The sequence below is a fragment of the Staurois parvus genome, unplaced genomic scaffold (assembly GCF_062004578.1).
Source record: "Staurois parvus isolate SC_StPar_1 unplaced genomic scaffold, SC_StPar_1.0 ptg000696l, whole genome shotgun sequence".
Classification (NCBI taxonomy): domain Eukaryota; kingdom Metazoa; phylum Chordata; class Amphibia; order Anura; family Ranidae; genus Staurois; species Staurois parvus.
In genome coordinates, this window is record NW_028318492.1 from 5,625,160 (window position 1) to 5,644,983 (window position 19,824).

The 19,824-nt window shown below is 39.0% G+C and overlaps 1 protein-coding gene across 1 annotated transcript in view; it reads left to right on the forward strand.

The window, feature by feature from the left end:
- The window catches only part of CFAP47 (cilia and flagella associated protein 47), a 772,366-nt gene that overhangs the window by 71,146 nt on the left and 681,396 nt on the right, over window positions 1-19,824 (forward strand). Inside the window, exons 11-17 of the mRNA XM_089653003.1 lie at window positions 859-1,081; window positions 6,696-6,848; window positions 9,126-9,315; window positions 10,709-10,805; window positions 13,522-13,738; window positions 15,367-15,611; window positions 17,198-17,328. Coding sequence (XP_089509129.1) covers window positions 859-1,081; window positions 6,696-6,848; window positions 9,126-9,315; window positions 10,709-10,805; window positions 13,522-13,738; window positions 15,367-15,611; window positions 17,198-17,328 — 1,256 coding nt within the window. The remainder of the gene's footprint in view (window positions 1-858; window positions 1,082-6,695; window positions 6,849-9,125; window positions 9,316-10,708; window positions 10,806-13,521; window positions 13,739-15,366; window positions 15,612-17,197; window positions 17,329-19,824) is intronic.

A 19,824-nucleotide genomic window follows, 5' to 3' on the forward strand; every position in this document is an offset into this window, starting at 1 on the left:
ACTTTGCAATGGAATTTTCCCCAGAGCTCAGTGAATGACTAAGCTGACTTCCATTATCCAGTCATGTGCAAGCAAATGTCAAGTGTTTTTTACATGACTGGATATTCTTTGCAAAGTGAAATTTCCCCTATATTCATTAAGCTCTGGGGAAAATTAACTTCCAAAGTGCAACTTCCCTTACAAAGTGAACAGCCTACTCGCCTTTAATAAATTATCCCCCTGGTATCTGTAAGCTATGATGTCAGGGAAGTCTGTGAACTTTGGTGCACACGGTAATATTTTGACCTGAAACTTGTTTCTATGGATTGCTGGTTTTGCAGCAGTCCAAGCAACTGTACCAGTTGTCTAGGTGGCAGGACCATATTTACCATTAGGCACAGTAGGCAGCAGTGGTAGAGAGATGGCTTTTTCTTTTCTAGATATTATCCACCTTTTTCCCCATTTCCATTAGAAATACAGTCATCTCAAACAATTTCTGCCATGCAGTGTCACAAAATTCTAAGCGAGGAGCAATAAAAGCAGAACTGTTAGACAGGTAGTCTTAGCAGAGAGGTTTTACATTGGGTGTCAATGGCTGTGTGCCTACAGGCTGTAGTGATGGAATTCCAACTCTAGATTCCTGAAGCCCATGCATAAAGCTCATTAGAACCCTCTAAGCAAACAGAAGCATGTATGGAAACCCCATGTGCAGGAAGGCGGGTATCAACATTATGAGAACTGTGCATTGGCTTCATCTTCTGTTCAGGTCTGATATAGCAAAAGTACTGATGATCCTCCTTTTCTTTAAACAATACAATACATTCATTCCTTGCTTCAGGTCAGAGAACACAGCTTCAATATTTATCGTTTTTAATATAGGAATTACTCCTTTGGTTACTAATCCTATTGGACAGTTTGTACAAGCATCACCTCAAGAATCTGCAATGGTAATAGGATCCTCACGCATGGCCACTTTGAATGCAGCTAAAACACACATGCACGATCACCAGAACACAATTGATGTATACCAAGATGTGCAAGTGGCATTTCCAAATGATCGAGCAGCAAGCATAAGACCTAGTGACCGCAAAGCACAATACAGGTACTGTATGAAAAGGTTTGTTCAACTGTGTGGAAGCAAAAACAATGTCATTGTGAAGAATGTTATGGTACTATAGCTAATAAACAGTTATACAGATTTATAAGGTGATTATTACTATAGCCTGATGAATCCTGACATGATTTTAAGTTAGCAACTGGTTGCTTGAAAGTGCAAGGTAATGCAAGGTATAGGTAATGGAAACAGAAACAAAAAGAGGTTCTCGGGTACAGACATTTGTATGCTTTAATATAAAAATATTACTACCTTGGATAGACATTAAAATGTTTCTAGTATCAATCTGTAGAGAGTAATCCAGCATTTTATGTTCTGTTACCTAAAATCTATGTACTTCTCTCTCCCACTCCTCCCTTTGACAAATCTTAGGCATAGCTTAATTTTCAAATTGTTTAAAAAAAAGTCTGGGATCACATTACAGGACAGCTATTGATAAAATGTATTCTGATAAATGTATGACTGCATCTAATAATACTCATCTATTAGTAGTGTACAGTATATGAATTCTTTCTTTTTTTTCCTATTGCACAATCCTTTATTCATATATTTCTCTTCATTTACATACTGGTTAAGCTGATTAGCAAAAATGACAAGGTTACAAGGTTTGGGCAAAACTATATCGCTGCAATAGGTGGTGAATAAACAGTTTCAGTAATGCATTTTTAAAGACTAAATTTAGACAAAATAAAAAACAAAATAAGCACATGGGACATGATATACTATGAATCTGATGTGCCCTTTGTACTGCTGGCTCCTGGATTACTTGAAATCTTCATCCCTTGCCACCCCTCCCCATTTCTGCTTCCATACTCTTCTAGTGCAGTGTGGGTTAATAGAGCTGAGGGAGCGGTTACAGGCTCTCATCAAGAGTGCCAGGCTATTCCTGCCCATTTTTCCCAACTCCCCCATTCGTAGAAGCCATATTACAGCCTTCATGAATGAAATGTGATCTATGAATGGGGGGCTTTCAATCATTCACCCCCTCCATTCATAGATCCTGTTTCGTTTAGATAGTGTATGACTTCTATGAATGGCAAGCATACCAGGGCACTCTTGATGAATGCCTGTCACAGTTCCTTTCACTCTATTAACCCCCGCTGCACCTGCAGATTATAGTAGAGGGGGTAGGGATTAGAGCATGAAGGTTTCAAGAAATCCAGGACCCAGCAGCACAGGGGACACATCAGATTAATATTATGTCATGCCCCTTGTGCTAATTGTATTTTTTTATTTGTATTTTGTCTACAATTAAGTTTGAAAGTTTTACTCTGACCTCCATTCTCCCCACTTCACAATCATTGTGAATGAAGGTGCATGGGTGACTCTCCCTCAGGGATTGGGGCAATGACATCCTAGACTCACTGTATGTGCTTTGTGTGGCAGTATTATTTTAGACTCAAATGTGACTTGAAAGAATGTTTTACCTTTTTTAGTTGTGGCAGATTTTTTTTTTACGATTTTTTTATTAACATATTATTATTATACAGGATTTATATAGCGCCAACGGCTTGCTCAGCGCTTTACATTATACTGGGAGACAATACAGTAACAATACAGTTCAATACAAGAGGGATTTGAGGGCCCTGCTCCTTGGAGCTTACAATCTAGGAGGGAGGGGTGAATGGTACAATAGGTAATAACTGTGGGGGATGGAGTGGTTGGAAGAGTAGAAGATTCCAGTATTAGCAGAGAGCGGGATAGGCTTCCCTGAAGACAGGTTTTCAGTGATTGCCTAAAAGTAAGTAGAGTAGGCAATAATCTGATAGATTGGGGTAGGGAGTTCCAGAGGATGGGTGACGCCCTGGAAAAGTCTTGGAGACGAGCACGGGAGGAGGAGATAAGGGAGCTAGAGAGTAGGAGGTCTTGCAAGGAGCGGAGAGTGCGGTTTGGGTGATATTTAGAGATAAGATCTTGTTATGTAAATTGGGGCAGTGTTGTGGACGGCTTTATATGTCATTGTTAGTGTTTTGGATTTTATCTGTTGGGCAACTGGGAGCCAGTGGAGGGATTGGCAGAGAGGGGTGGCAGACACAGAACGGTTAGTAAGGTGGATGAGTCTGGCAGCAGCGTTCATGATAGACTAGAGGGGGGATAGCCTGCGATGAGGTAGGCCAATGAGGAGGGAGTTACAATAGTCGAGGCGTGATATGACAAGGGTGGTGAATAAGTAGCTTAGTGGTTTCCGGGGTTAGGAACAATCATATCTTGGAGATGTTGCGGAGGTGTAGTCTACATGATTTTGTCAGCGATTGGATCTGGGGCGGGAAGGACAGATGGGAGTCTAGGATTACTCATAGTACCCTGGCGTGAGGGGATGGACTGATGATTGTGTTACCGATATTTATGGTGAAGTCAGTGGAGATGACACGGGGGGAATACTAAGAGCACAGTTTTGGAAAGGTTGAGTTCGAGGAAGTGGAGTGATATCCAAGCCGATATGTCACTTAGTAGGCTAGTGATGCGAGTGGAGACTGAAGGGATGAGGTGAGGGGTAGACAGATAGATGTGCGTGTCATCAGCATAGAGATGGTACTTGAAGCCGTGGGAGTTTATCAAGTGACCAAGGGAGGAAGTGAAGATGGAGAAGAAAAGGGGTCCAAGGACGGAACCTTGAGGTACCCCTACAGAGAGAGGGAGTGAAGAGGAGGTGGCAGCGTTATAGGTAACACTGAAGGAGCACTGCGATAGATAGGAGGAGAACCAGGAGAGAGCGGAGTCCCTGAGGCCAAGAGAGTGTAGTTTTTTGAGGAGGAGGGGATGGTCAACCGTGTCAAAAGCCGCGGAGAGGTCGAGTAGTAGGAGTATTGAATAGTGGCCGTTGGTTTTAGCAGTTAGTAGATCATTAGAGAGTTTTTAGTAGGGCAGTTATATTGTGACCAGACTACTATAATGTTACCATAGTAACATTGTACTACTCTGGGGAAATGATCAGGATTTTGTTTTACACATTATAGCAGTGAATTTCACTGTTATAAGCAATCATTTTACTGAATTCAATCTATTCATTCAGTTTGTTTTGCTGTGATTAGCTGTGATTGGCCACAATTGATCACATGGTACAGATGGGCTGTGATTGGCCCTGTCTGTACCATTCGATCACTGTGACCAATCACAGCTAACAGCACAATTGTAACAATGAATGGCATAAATCAAAGTCATTCATTGTTTTACAGTTGTCATGTGATCTGCTGTGAATGGCCACCGCAATCACATGGTCCCAGCAGCCGGGAGGTACACTGATCAGTCATCGGCTGGGTTCGGTGGACAGACCTGGTGACAAATAATACTCGCCGCATGGCTGAGTGCGAGGCTCATTCCGGGAGGATGTCATATGATGTCCACATGCAACTACTAAAGTCCTGTCCGACCGTCAAAATGCTATAGGCCAGGCGGGAACTGCTTAACCGCTTTCCCAACGCCTTATAGCAGATATACTGCTACAGACAGGGGTGCACAAAATCACGTATATATATATATATATATATATATATATATATATATATATATGAGATTTCTCATTTTCGGTTAGGGGGCACGTGCTATTTGTGGTCTTTGCTGTCAGTCACCGGGTCCCGGCCGGTGATTACTCGCTGGCGCCCGGTGATCGTGGAGCACTACCAACAGAGGGAGAGAAATGTATGTAAACAATACAGTTCTCTCCCCTGTCAGCTCCTGCACACTGCTTTGCAGTGTGCTTACAGTTGAAAGCACAGACACAGCCCACAGGTAAAACAGCACACAGTTAACCCTTTGATCGCCCCACATGTTAACCCCTTCCTGCCCAGTGTCATTAGCACAGTGTCAGTGCTTTTTATTAGTACTGATCACTGTATTGGTGTCACTGGGGATGTCAGTGACACCAACTCAGTTCCCCCAGTGTCAGAATGCCCGCCACAGTCCCACTACAAGTTGCTGATCGCCGCCATTAATACTAAAAATGAAAAATAAAATCCCAGTATATATACCGCCATTTGTAAACACTATAACTTTCACCCAAACCAATTAATTTACACGTATTGGGATTTTTTTTTAGCAAAGATGTAGCAGAGTAAATTTATGCCGAAATTTTATTTTTAAAATTTTTTTTTACTGGGCATATTTAATAGCAAAAAGTAAAAAATATTGTTTTTTTGTCAAAATTGTCGGCCTTTTTTTTTCTATAGTGCAAATAAATAAAAAATGCACAGGCGATCAATTACCACCAAACGAAAGCTCTATTTGTGGGGAAAAAAGGACATTTCATTTGGGTGCAGCATTGCATGACCGCGCAATTGTCAGTTAAATTAACGCAGTGCTGTAACACAAAATTGGCCTGGTCAGGAAGGGGGGTAAATCCTCTGGAGGGCAAATGGTTAATGACTATTACAGTAGTCTTGTGCTTTCAGGTCAACGCTGAACAGAAGTGGTTAATTAAAAAATTAACACAATTACCTTCTACAGTTGGTGATATCACATGACTTCATCTTGTTTGATCTGGTCTCTTGATCAGTGGCTTTTTATTTTCCATACAGCTTAAAACATTCATGTATGCAATGAACTAAAATGAAAAATCTTAACACGTGAACTGACATTTGGACCAACAACAAATGCACATACATACAGTAAATGCTATTTGCATTTTTAGCAATGCAAGTTTAGGGAAGATATCTGACACAGGGGCGGACAGACCATTTGGAAACACGGGCGCTGCCCAAGGGCCCGGGGTCAGTAGGGGGCCCCATGAGATGCCCCTGGTACCTTTTTCATAGGCTTTTTTGAGTTTGGGCAAGGACACAGGGGCCCCATGATCCCCTATTGCCCGGGGGCCCCATGAGTTGTCAGTCCGCCCCTGGTCTGAAGTGTTATTTTAAGACTGAAACTGTTGAAACTGTTTATTTAAACTTGGACTAAAGTTTATTGTTAATCGATATTTAAAACCAAAGGGACCACTCGTTGAAAATTGTGTGGTCACAAAGAACCACTGCTCTTTGTGTGAGAGCAGCAATCTATCAACCAAGGTGTGATACGCCAGAGTGAGTCACAGCTAGAGCTCTCCAATCAGTAAAGTTTATGTTCCCCTTTGATTGCACAGCGCTAGCTGTCACTCAGTGGGGGAAAACATTGAACTCACAATGAAGGCCCTTTGTGAATCTAATAATATAGCATTTATAATTAACAGATTTCTGGCATCCACCGTTGAGATACAATATTTTTTTTTACGAGAGAGTTAATTGGGTTTTAAATTCCCTCGCTACTCAAATAGACCTTTATGTTTTGCATTCTTTTTGGCACATTAACATATACTGACTTCTTAAAGCTCTCCTGAAATCCAGTGGTGATATTTCCCACTAGAATTTCAAGTGTCACCCAGCTGCTACAGCCAAATAATGGTGTCCATAACTTATAATAAGTAAATAACTGAGTAATCCACTTGTAAATGAGTAACACCTTAATTATTCCCTGTAGAGACACAGACCACTGCCAATGATCTCATCAGCAAATCGCTTTAGAACTTTTTTAATTATAGTTTTTAAGATACTATATGTATATTTTAATATAGCATATATTTTACATGCCTTTACAGCATGAAACATAAAATAACAATTTTATCTAATAACAGGACTATTTTTACCAAAATGGAGAGATATAACTATGTGGATCCTGATTATGCATACACAGAAGAAGAAGAAAAAATAAAGCAAGTCCATAAGGATTATTATACAAATTATTTAAAAAATAGAAGGGAGCAACGCCTTAAAGAGGAGAAAGACAGGTATATTGTCTATGTAATCAACCATGTGCTACAGTCAGGTCCATAAATATTGGGACATTTACACAATTCTAACATTTTTGGCTCTATACACCACCACAATGGATTTGAAATGAAACGAACAAGATGTGCTTTAACTGCAGACTGTCAGCTTTAATTTGAGGGTATTTACATCCAAATCAGGTGAACGGTGTAGGAATTACAACAGGTTGCATATGTGCCTCCCACTTGTTAAGGGACCAAAAGTAATGGGACAGAATAATCATAAATCAAACTTTCACTTTTTAATACTTGGTTGCAAATCCTTTCCAGTCAATTACAGCCTGAAGTATGGAATGCATAGACATCACCAGACGCTGGGTTTCATCCCTGGTGATGCTCTGCCAGGCCTCTACTGCAACTGTCTTCAGTTCCTGCTTGTTCTTGGGGCATTTTCCCTTCAGTTTTGTCTTCAGCAAGTGAAATGCATGCTCAATCGGATTCCGGTCAGGTGATTGACTTGGCCATTGCATAACATTCCACTTCTTTCCCTTGAAAAACTCTTTGGTTGCTTTTGCAGTATGCTTTGGGTCATTGTCCATCTGCACTGTGAAGCAGCGTCCAATGAGTTCTGAAGCATTTGGCTGAATATGAGCAGATAATATTGCCCGAAACACTTCAGAATTCATCCTGCTGCTTTTGTCAGCAGTCACATCATCAATAAATACAAGAGAACCAGTTCCATTGGCAGCCATACATGCCCACACCATGACACTACCACCACCATGCTTCACTGATGAGATGGTATGCTTAGGATCATGAGCAGTTCTTTTCCTTCTCCATACTCTTCTCTTCCCATCACTCTGGTACAAGTTGATCTTGGTCTCATCTGTCCATAGGATGTTGTTCCAGAACTGTGAAGGCTTTTTTAGATGTCGTTTGGCAAACTCTAATCTGGCCTTCCTGTTTTTGAAGCTCACCAATGGTTTACATCTTGTGGTGAACCCTCTGTATTCACTCTGGTGAAGTCTTCTCTTGATTGTTGACTTTGACACACATACACCTACCTCCTGGAGAGTGTTCTTGATCTGGCCAATTGTTGTGAAGGGTGTTTTCTTCACCAGGGAAAGAATTCTTCAGTCATCCACCACAGTTGTTTTCCGTGGTCTTCCGGGTCTTTTGGTGTTGCTGAGCTCACCGGTGCGTTCCTTCTTTATAAGAATGTTCCAAACAGTTGTTTTGGCCACGCCTAATGTTTTTGCTATCTCTCTGATGGGTTTGTTTTGTTTTTTCAGCCTAATGATGGCTTGCTTCACTGATAGTGACAGCTCTTTCGATCTCATCTTGAGAGTTGACAGCAACAGATTCCAAATGCAAATAGCACACTTGAAATTAACTCTGGACCTTTTATCTGCTCATTGTAATTGGGATAATGAGGGAATAACACACACCTGGCCATGGAACAACTGAGAAGCCAATTGTCCCATTACTTTTTGTCCCTTAACAAGTGGGAGGCACATATGCAAACTGTTGTAATTCCTACATCGTTCACCTGATTTGGATGTAAATACCCTCAAATTAAAGCTGACAGTCTGCAGTTAAAGCACATCTTGTTCGTTTCATTTCAAATCCATTGTGGTGGTGTATAGAGACAAAAATGTTAGAATTGTGTGGATGTACCAATATTTATGGACCTGACTATATATCGTAAAGTGTTACTAAACCCACAACAGTAAAATCAGTCTGTATATGCAGTAAAGCCTGCTTGTTATATCACTGTGGAACATAAGGGGTTAATCCTCTGCATTGTGTAAAAAGGCCATTTGATCCTGACTTCTCTGATCCTACCCTTGTTTAAGTGACCACCTCTTATCTCCTGATAATACAGGCTGAACTGTAAGCATTTTGTACATGCTCAGTTTAGTGTAAAGTGTTTTTTTTTTCTTGGGAGAGTTCATGTGATCAGCACAGGGCCAGTCAGCACTGGTCAAACAGAGATCAGGGAATTTCCATCCTCCTTGAGCAGAAAGAAAACTCCTCCTACAAGCTTTAGCTAGTGCTTGGTTGAACATTGATAGAAGACTGCTCTAACTTCTGATGAGAAAAAGGTATTTAGCAGTTTATATTTACTAAAATAATTGCATTTCCATGTTGTGTGTACTGTGGGAGACCAGATATAGTGAATGCAGGGTTCTGGGTTTAGTAACACTTTAAGGGATGGTGTATTACATGCTTTCTATTCCATGTCTTTGTATGTTACATTTAATTGATTATCTTATGTTTTGCTCTCCTAACTTATAGAGAGTTTCAAGAAATGAACAACGATATAGAAATTGGCATTACGCCAGCAGCAGGTCTACAGCCACCCACTGTCTCAGTTGCTGAATGTTTTAACGAACAGCAAAAGCCAAAAACTTCTCTTATCACTAAAGGTCGTATGTTGACATCTCGCCAGCTGGCATCTGCAGAATCTAGATCTGTGACCAAAGAAGTAAGTATTTAATACCTTGAAGTGCCAGGACCATGGGAAGCTTACAAGTACCTGTATTAGCTTTCAAATTGATCACTGTGCCCTGTGAAATTGTTTGGATGAGGCTATGCATAGGAAGTTGAATGATAGGTATGTAACTACTCTTCATTTATTTGATCTGTTAAATATACCATTGAAAGTTTTTGTTTTTTTAATCCATTTAATAACTGATTCAATTGTTGATCTTGCCAAAATTCTTATCAGCTGCTAACTTTCTGTGCTCCCTGCATATGTTGCAGTATTAAGCTGGGTTACACACTTAGTTTTTTTTGTTCAGCCGGTGGGAGAAATGTAAAAAGAAAAACTATTTTCCCCATCCACTCAAGTGAGGTGGATGGAGAAATCCTCCGCGTTATGCTATTGTATTCTGACAGCGGGAGTCCTCCATTGTCAGAATACACTGATCAGCGCTGCATCCAATTGGCTGCAGTGGCTGGTCGAATGAACATTTTCCAGTAGTCCTGTTCGACAGAAGCTGAGCTACTGTTTGACTTATGTCTAGCAGGGATAGCCATACACAGATAGAAATTCTGTTGGTCTATGCTGAACTGGCCTTATTTCGATCTGTGTGTACTCAGCTTTAACAGTGGCATTGATCTCAATTGTTTCTGCAGACTTCAGCACTATTTCCCTCTATTATGGAAAGATGACAGTGAGAGGTTTCTTTAGTGTTACGTTAGTGTGGCAATGCTGCTTCGCCTTAGATACGATACAGTGAGTGAATGTTGTCACCAGGGGCGGACTGACAACTCATGGGGCCCCCGGGCAATAGGGGATCATGGGGCCCCTGTGTCCTTGCCCAAACTCAAAAAAGCCTATGAAAAAGGTACCAGGGGCATCTCATGGGGCCCCCTACTGACCCCGGGCCCTCGGGCAGTGTCCGAGTTTCCAAATGGTCAGTCCACCCCTGGTTGTCACCTTTCAGGAAATCTGCTACTGGCAGAATCACAAGGTAAAATCATTAAAAAAAAAAAAACAAGGATGCTGTCATATTCAAATGTAAATGGTCCTTTAATCTACAATGGTACTGTTAAATGAAACACTTTATTCTTGCAGTGCAAATATCCCTGAAATGTTTGTAATTATGCATATTAAAATAATTTTTTTAGATAGTATTAACATAGTTAAGCCTAAAGACTCTACCTTCAGAAATGCTTCTTTAATTTAAATAAATCAACTGCAGTAACCTACAAGATATCATCAAGACTATATATACTGCATTACTATGGCCCTTAGGCAGTCCTTGGAACCTGAGGCACCGCCTGAGTTGAAAACGTTGGCTTCATATACGTACCTTACTTGGCATTTTCTGCTATTATTTTATCATAATAATACATTGTGCCCTTTACTTTAGATTAATGAGGGGCTTAATGCAATGCCATGCACTGTATCTGAGAAGGAAGACTGCAGCCTGGAACTGACACCTCAGCAACTTCATCAAGTAGTTATAGGTAAGAGCTGAGAAATAGAAATAAGGCTGTAAAAAGCCTTGATCAAACATTCTTCTTCATCAGTCTATTCACATATGAACTATATAATTTATAAAACAGATAAATAAATGAATACATGCACTAGATTAAAATTAAACAGAAAACATGATCTGTTTCAACTTGATGTGCCAAATCCCCCCCAAAAAATAAAAATAAATACAATTGTTTAGAGTAAATAAAGATTACTTTTTTGGGTACCCAAGATAGACACAAAACAAAGTCATTGTAAAAGATTGTTTACAAACTTTATTCCAAAGACCATAAAAATGATTAAAAGTAGTGCAATGGCTGATTATGAAGTGTTGGGTCAAAGATGAACCATTAATTATTTCACAATACATAAACAGAATATATTGAATTTCACTCTGTAACTCTGTCAATCACAGGTCCACTGATCCACTGATTAATCAGACAATAAGTACAAATACAAAGTGAATAAAAAACATGATGTCATATGAGAACAATGTTACATGATGGATGCCCAATAGAGGATCACAGTAGATACTTAGTCTCAACGCATTTCAATTACACATAATCTTCCTCAGGGGGAGATAAGTGGAAAGTAATCTACAAGAAAACATGATATTAAAAATGGAGCATTGGACTCTTTTTATTAAGTAATGTCATGAACTGAACATGTCAATAAAGTTACTCAATAAAAAAAGATCTTTATTGCATTGTTAATATTCCCTGAGGAAGAGTACATGTAATTGAAACACGTTAGGGCTTAGTATCTACTATGATCCTCTTTTGGGCATCCATCATGTAATATTCATCTCAAATTACATCATATTCTTTTATTCACTATGTATCGGTACTTATTTGCTAATTATTCTGTGGATCAGTGATGTTTATACAGGTTTTTCCATGTAATAGTGGTTCATTTCGATTGATGGGTGTACCCATCAGTGATCTACAGGGTTACAGGGTGAAATTCAGTATATTCTATTTATTTATTGTGAGATCATTAAAAGTCCATTTTTGACCCTACACCTTATGATCAGCCATTGCACTACTTTTAATCATGTTATGGTCTTTGCAATAAGATTTGTAAAAACAATCTTTTATCATTATTTTTCTAGTGTCTTTCTTGGGTGCCTAAAAGTCCTCTATATTTACTCTAAAAAAAGTTTATATGATATTTGTAAATTTATATTTCAATATTTTTATTGAAAAAGTAATATACAAGAACAAGAACACAAAAACATAGCCCACCTACATGGTGAGTTGAGGCAAATAAGCAGGTTCATAAAAATATAGGCACGTAAGAAGTATCAATCAATGATATTGTAAACAAAGAATACAACCCCCATATGGTAGCAAATGTTTCATTGGTCAGTAAACATGGGCAGTTTAATATCAAAAAACAAAATAAACAAGAACATAACACAAGGAAAAAAGAAAGAAAAGAAGAAGGGAGGAAGAGGAAAGAAAGAGGAGGAAAAAAGAAAATAGAAAAGAGAGGGTCAGCCGCAGTTCCATTAAGTGATAGAGATATACCTAATCCATGGTTCCCGTGTAGCCTCAAATTTAGAAGTATTATTGTTAACTATACTCATAAGTTAATCATTTATCATAATCCAATTAAGTTTTCGTTTGACCCAATCTAGTGGAATAGATGACTGTCTCCAACTTCTAGCTACTGTAATTCGTGCTGCTAACAAAATATAAAGAATTAATTTAACTGATTCCTTGGGATAATCAGTGGGCAACAGGTAAAATAGAGCTACCTCCGGAGTTCTGTGTATATTGATTCCCATTACTGAATAAAGGAAATTAAACATTCGGATCCAAAATCAATGAACCACTGGACATTTCCACCATACATGGAGCATAGTGCCCTCCCGTCCATAGTGTCTAAAGCAATTGGGTGACACGGATGGGTACATTTTGGCAAGACGTGTCAGAACTAGATAAGAAATGTTAGATAGGGTATTGGCCGTAGTCCGCCAAGTGTCTAAGTCTAATAAGCTGTTCAGATTCCTTTCCCATTGAATCAATAGCTTGGTGAGTGGATAAACAAGGGAAGCATAGATATTGGATAATTGACCTTTCATCCTCCCAGTAGCCCCAGAGGTGATCTCTAGAGGGGTGAGTGTGCAAGGTTCTATGAGTAACTTGTGTTTACTAGCAATAAACGATATAAGCTGATGATAATGGAACAGTTCACAGGAGGGCATCTGAAAAGTTGTCAAAAAGTATTGGAGAGAACGAGGACGAAGTCCATCCAGGTAATCCCCAATATTCAAAAAACCCTTATTTATCCACCATTGAAATGCAGATGGTGATAGGTCAGGGTTAAACTATAAACTCAGAGTTACAAAAAACAGGAGCTAATGGGGTATGTAGAGAGCAGAGAGGTTTGCGAGCCTGCCATCTATCTCAGATCGTTAAGGAATAGGACAATGTAGGACAAAGGATAGGAGGACGCAAACAATTGGGAAGCAACATGTGAGCGCCAATAGCATAAGGATGACAAGATAAGGCCTCTATGCCAACCCATTGGGGTACATAACCCCTAGCGGTAGTAGATGTTTGTAAATTTAATATAAGAATTGCATGAACTAATTCAAGAGGGAGCTTATTGCCTTTTTTCACAAATAAATAAAAATCTTAACAAGATTTAATTATGTTTGTGTATATTCATGTTTGTAACATTTTCGTTTACATTTTACAGGTCCTTCCACAATAGATTTTGGTGAAGTCTGTGTACGTTCCACATCAATTAAAGAACTGAACATCATAAATAGTCTTCCCATGTACATCTGGGTTCAAGTGGAGATAGACTGTGATGAGCTGCAGCAAACTAGCCCCCTTTCTCATGTTGTGCCACCTATGTCAAAGACTGACATCCCTGTTGTCTTTGAAACAAACTCACTAGGGAAATTTAAGAAGTAAGAATTATTATTTTTTTAATCTGAATAGCAATTGACAGGCTCTCTTGTAGGATCCTGGTTCAGAAACGTCACTAAAAACTCATGCAGACCCTGGAGGTTTTTGTGTATTATTATTAAATGCATTGGGGTTGATTTACTAAAACTTGAGAGTGCAAAATCTGGTGCAAAATCAGCTCTGCATAGAAGCCAATCAGCTTCCAGATTTTTTGAACAAGATGAAGGTAGAAGCTGACTGGCTATTATGCACAGTTGCACCAGATAATGCACTCTCCAGTTTTAGTAAATCAACCCCGTTGGAATTAAACTGTCCCTTAAAGCTAGCTGCACTAGTCCAATGATTTGATCTCCTTAGATGGATTGTAAAGTAGCCCTTCCTTCTATTTATAGTGACCACAGACAAGTATTGTAGATATCTTCTAAGAACAATGGCCACCACCAGGACACGCCATGTTGTAAATTGCAGCTTTGGTGGCATGATTTCTCTGCTTAGAGTCCACCACATTATCCAGGATGAGGACAGGGAATAAACTTTGAGAATAGTGGCAGTACCCAGCTTTGCGTCAGCACATATATGTTGGTTGGTCTTTTTTCCATCCTCAGCCTAGGTCATCAGAGGTTATGCAGAAAATTGAGAGGTAACAGAGAGATGGCTGCACTAGCCCTGGGCAATTGTAAACGTTATACTCTGCCCAGAGCTAGCACAGCTGCTCCTGAGCTGTAAATCTCCATTTCCATGTATTTCTGCTATCCCTTGTCTACCTGTTAGCCTGCTCTCACTGTGATGACAGTCTTCGGCTATACTGATTTTCAAAATTCTCCATAGTTGAGAAAAATCTATATAGTTTCTGAGAAAAGGGCTGGGAGGTTGTAAAGGAAAGGAATTAGTAGTGAGGGAAAAAGAAAATGTAAAGGTCCAGTGCCCACATTTCTCCTTCTACACAGGAATCTGATTTTATTTCAACATGTTTTACCTACTCTCTACTCTTACCAGCTAGGGACAGGCTTCCAAGTGCACTGTCTCTCAAGTCACCATATGTTATTTTGACAATATTTTTATTACTGTATTGGCAAATTATTAATGAATTCATAGAAATATGACAAGGCACATCTCTTCCCAGAAACTTAGGATACATTAGAAAATATATAGCATAATGCTGTTCAAGTTATTTTATATAACATTAAAAATACAGTATGTATACCAGCTGTCAGAAATGTACTTTTACTATGCGGAAGTCAAGCAGTTAACATCTTTAAAGTTATTGTACTTTAGGGAATAACCTTTTGGTTACTGTCAGCATTTTATTTAGTACTGCAGGCTTCACCAGGACTTTATGCCCTCATTATTAATAGATAGGCTCTTTAAACATATTCTTTCATCAGCCACCTTTATGAGCTAACATGGTTCCCAGATGCAATTCTTTGTGACCCTGAAGCTATAGCTAAGATCACAAGCACTAGAAAGTAATAGATATATATGTCTTTTTCTTTGAGTGATCAGACATTAAACAGTGTGGTATGTTCTGTGCAATTGGCTCACTGTGCTCTTTTTGCTGGTTATTATATGACTGTTAACCTAAGCTACTGTAAGAGTATTAAAACATACATTTTTTGAATACTTTTTACAGGTCAATTACCTACACTGTAAACAGCAAACATGTTGGTCACATCCTTGTAACTGCAAAAACAGTTCCTGTTGCCCTTGAGCTGTCATCTCACGAGCTGATTCTGAAACCGAACAATGACTTTTTAGCTGAGACAGGATTTAGATCGTCCATAAGATTATACAATCGCAGAAATCACCCAGCTGAATTTAGCTGGAAGCCAATCATAACTGAAAAAGGAATAGCTTTTTCAATACGCCCAGCAAGAGGTAATTCAGCTACAGCATTGTTTGTGATTTATTAAATACAAATACTGTTAGTATTTTTTTTTTTTTTTATATTGTTATAGCCCTAGTCCACACTGCTCTCCAGTTTAGTGAAAGCATGCATGAAGATGGTAAGTGAATGAAACAAAGTAGGTTTTATTTAAATGTAACAATATATATAGCTGATTGCTTTCAGATTGCATATTTTCAGAGATTCAATAATAAAGTAGCTAGCCAAGGACCAGTAAAATGGATTTCTAGGTTTTTAGGAGCCCTTATTTTATAAGACTTCCCCCACAACAAAAACATCCCAGAACATCTAACGACTAGTTTGAGTCAAAGCCTTACAAATTTACTTACAAACATCCTGCATATTACTAAATGCCCCACAATCACCCTCATCCTCAAAATTAAGTTTATAAACTCATTAATGCTGTCATTAAAGCAGAACCAAATATCAATTTTGTAATGCAGACAGTTGAGTGAAAAATTGTGCATGCATGCATATTTGCAAATCTGTGTTACTGTATGTATTTCATATCACCCATATGTCATCATGTCTAATTTGTTTCTCAGCATTGGTGGAAAGTGATTACATCTAACAAAAGTGATGTAATTATTGCCTCACAGGATGCTCTGTAAGAACTATTATTCTTCTTTACAGGAAACAGGCATGTAACAGGGAGGTTGTAGTTCTCCCTAGTCCTCCCTATCTTTTTGTTTTTTTTAGCAGCCACTATGTTTTCTAAATGCAGCTGGCAATAAAATGAGAAGGGAGAAAGCAGGACTGGAAAGAGTCGCCCTGTTCTGTGAAGTGATGGTCTCTGTCCCTTATGCAACTGTGGCAGCAAAATTACATACTAATAGGGAAGCATCAAAAAGCCTAAGGGTCAGTTCACATGTAAATTCTTGTGTTCACACACACATGTTCCCACGTGTTCTAGTTTTGCCTGTGGTAAAATGCGATTTGGTGGGCACAAATGCAGCATATTCCATTTAGTACAGATGTGCTTGGGGTTCCATTAATAATTGACACCTACACGCATTTAGCAAGTGTTCAAGTGTGGTGTGGAAAACGCGCATTAAATGGGTCTTTCCCACACAATGTTTGATTGTGAATGGGCCCTAAGGCCTCTGAGATGTGTGGCCAGGAAAAGCTTGGAATAAAGAGGTCATAGAGAATCCTAGGTCCTGTGCAGCAGCCTGGAGACCCCACAATACACATACTGTAGTTTTGCAAGTAAGCATGCATTGGCTGTTTAAATTGCATTACATTTGTTCAGTAAATATTATACATATCCAATAAACCTCAGGCAAGCTCATTGGCTAATTCACTTACCTGGTAATCATCTGTAGTATGAGACTGGGTAATGTTCGTTTACCAAGCTGACTGGATAATCTGTAGAAAAAAGTATATTATGGTATTGATTTAGTGAAAGATGTTTACTGACGATGTATGCATGTAAACACTTGTTGTGCTGTCATATGTGAAAAAAAAACAAAAGGATGTACTTTTCTTTTTCCAATAATTTTTTTTTTTGTGTGATTTTAGCATAAACATTTTCATATACATTTTACTTATATTTCAGGCATTGTTGATGCCTATGAAGATCTAGAATGTGAAGTTGTATGGCATCCAGGTTTCAGCTCTCCTGAGATAGGAGAATTCAATCTCTGTGTACAGCAGAGAAATTCAGCAAAACTAAGATGCATTACAGAGGTAATTCCAACTGCACTAGACAGATGCTGACAATAGAGGCCATTAGAAAACCTGATTGCAGCACAAAAGCACATTTTGATTTTTTTAAAGAAAGATTTGTCTGCATTAATGAGTACTGATATTGTTTCGTCTTTGTGAACCAGTTAAATCACAAGAAAGATGTGTTGAAAACAGTTGTTAAATTACATTTTTAAGCAAAATGTTTACACAGTCACATACATAATACTTTAAGTGGTTTTAAAGCCTGATGGTTTTTTACCTTCATGCATTCTATGCATGAAGGAAAAAATCTTCAGTGTGCAGCTCCCCCCTCAGCTCCCATAATACTTACCTGAGCCCGATCGCAATGTGCACCAGAGCAGGGACTCTCCCAGGTCTCTCCCTTTTCATTGGCTGAGACACAGCAGCGGGAGCCCTTGGCTTCTGATGTTGTCTATCACAGCCAGTGAGGTGGGAGCGGGGGTGGGGCCAAGCCTCACTCTGTGTGTTTTATGGACCCACAGAGGTGGGCTCGAGAGCAAGCATGCAGCAGGGGGGAGGAGCCAAGAGCGCTGGAAGAGAACCCAAGAAGAGGAGGATCAGGGCTGTTCTGTGCAAAACATTGCACAGAGCAGGTAAGTATGACTTGTTGTTTTTTTTTTTAAGTGCACCTTTAGTATCTTTTTAAATGCAAAATCTAGCATTTGGATAGTTTTAGAGTACTTTCGTATTTTGCAAAAATACAGAACCTGCTTTTTTTTCAGTTAAAAATTTTCATGGTTTGGGTCTCTTTTCAACATTCCACCATATGTGGGGTTATGTGGGTCTTGTAATAAAATATATTTGTCAAATGTTATCTGCATGAGTCAGATACATTTTTCTCTTTTTTTAAATTAATAATTTGAACTTCTGTGGAAGGCCTATGAAAGTAGATGTTTTTGCAGCAGAGGTGTCTTGAAGTTTTGTACTTTAGGCTCCAAATTTGTTGTCTTTTTTTGGTTGTTTTTGCAAGGTGTAGGGCTTGGAGGACTGTTAACAGGACTGTTGCTGTTCTTGGGCGCCTTCTGAGTATGCAGAGCATCTATCTAAATTAAAAAAAAAAATCACTGCAAGCCTGGGATTAATAAAATATGATATGCTGTACTGATGTCAGCCTATATCTTTATCAGAATCAAGTTTGTGTTTTAAGAGATTTGGAAAATTAAGACGGCATACCTCCCCTTTAAAACACTGACCTGATGTTAAAGTGCACTGAAATGTGCTATACCTCTGGTGGCCTAAGTATGAGACTCAAGGGAGTTTGTATCCAATGTAGGGCTAGTAAGTTGGTGCCTTGGTGAACTGGTATAGGTAAATATTAAAAAGTAAAAGCAAATTAAGGAAATATTATTGTACTGTATGTGAATAACAATTTTCAACCTACCATCCTATTTATCCCATGAAGGTTTCTGGACTTTTTTATGTTCCCTGATTAAGTACACAGCAAGGTGCCAAATCTGCAGGCAGTCAATAGGCAGGCCAAGGTCACAATCAAACAGAAACATTGATTCAGGAAAAAAAGAGATCAGGAATAAAGTAAAAAAAAAAAAAAGAAAACAGATTTTGTTAGCTACAGGGCAACAGGGTGTTAAAATACATCCATCCTTAGATAGGTTTTGAAACTGCCATTACTGGCTTCTTTCTGAAAATATTATTAGGCTGTGTCTGGCTTTATTACAATTACTTTTGAGTCACAGGCTTAGAACACGCATTGTCTGAGTGTCAGAAAAGTGGGGAAATTCTTTATCTCCATATGTGTTCTTAGAAAGGTGTCCGTTTATGACACAGAGAATAGCTGCGATTCAACGGATCTCAGCTATTCTCTGGTCATTCACAGTTTATGACACTCAGGAGATCATGTCAGCCCTTCACTGGAGATCTATGTTCTCCCTCCAGATTCTCCAGCCCAGAGCTGGAGAATCAGAGGGACCGCAAACTAAGCAGAGATAATTTACCTCTGTTTAGTAAACTGATCTTTTACTGTAATCTCGCGAGATTATAGTAAAATCATCCGTTTTCCAGAGTTTGTAGACCGTTCTGCAGCGTTTGGAGATCGTTCTCCCTTCATTCGGAGAACTGCTTCATAAACTACATTCACAGGAGAACTGTGTTCTCCGAGAATGCCGGAGAACTGAGCAGCGATCTATTACCGCTGGTTCATAAACGGACACCTTAGTGAATCAGAACATGTTCTAGCTAAAACACAATAACATTCTGAAAAGGAGAGGTCAGCAATGCCAGCCCAAGTATTTATATTATGTTTTGTGTTTTAGGCGAATTGTATATTTTTTATTAATATATTTTGTCTTTATTATGCTCAGAACTAAAAGTACATTCACACATATTTGTTTAATCTTTCTAGTTAGGTAAATGAAATGTTACAAATGAATACTTTATATTTACATTGCAGCCCAAAAGTTTTTTTGGCTTTTTCACATATGTATCAGGCTAGTCATAACTGCATTGCTAAAAAAAAAA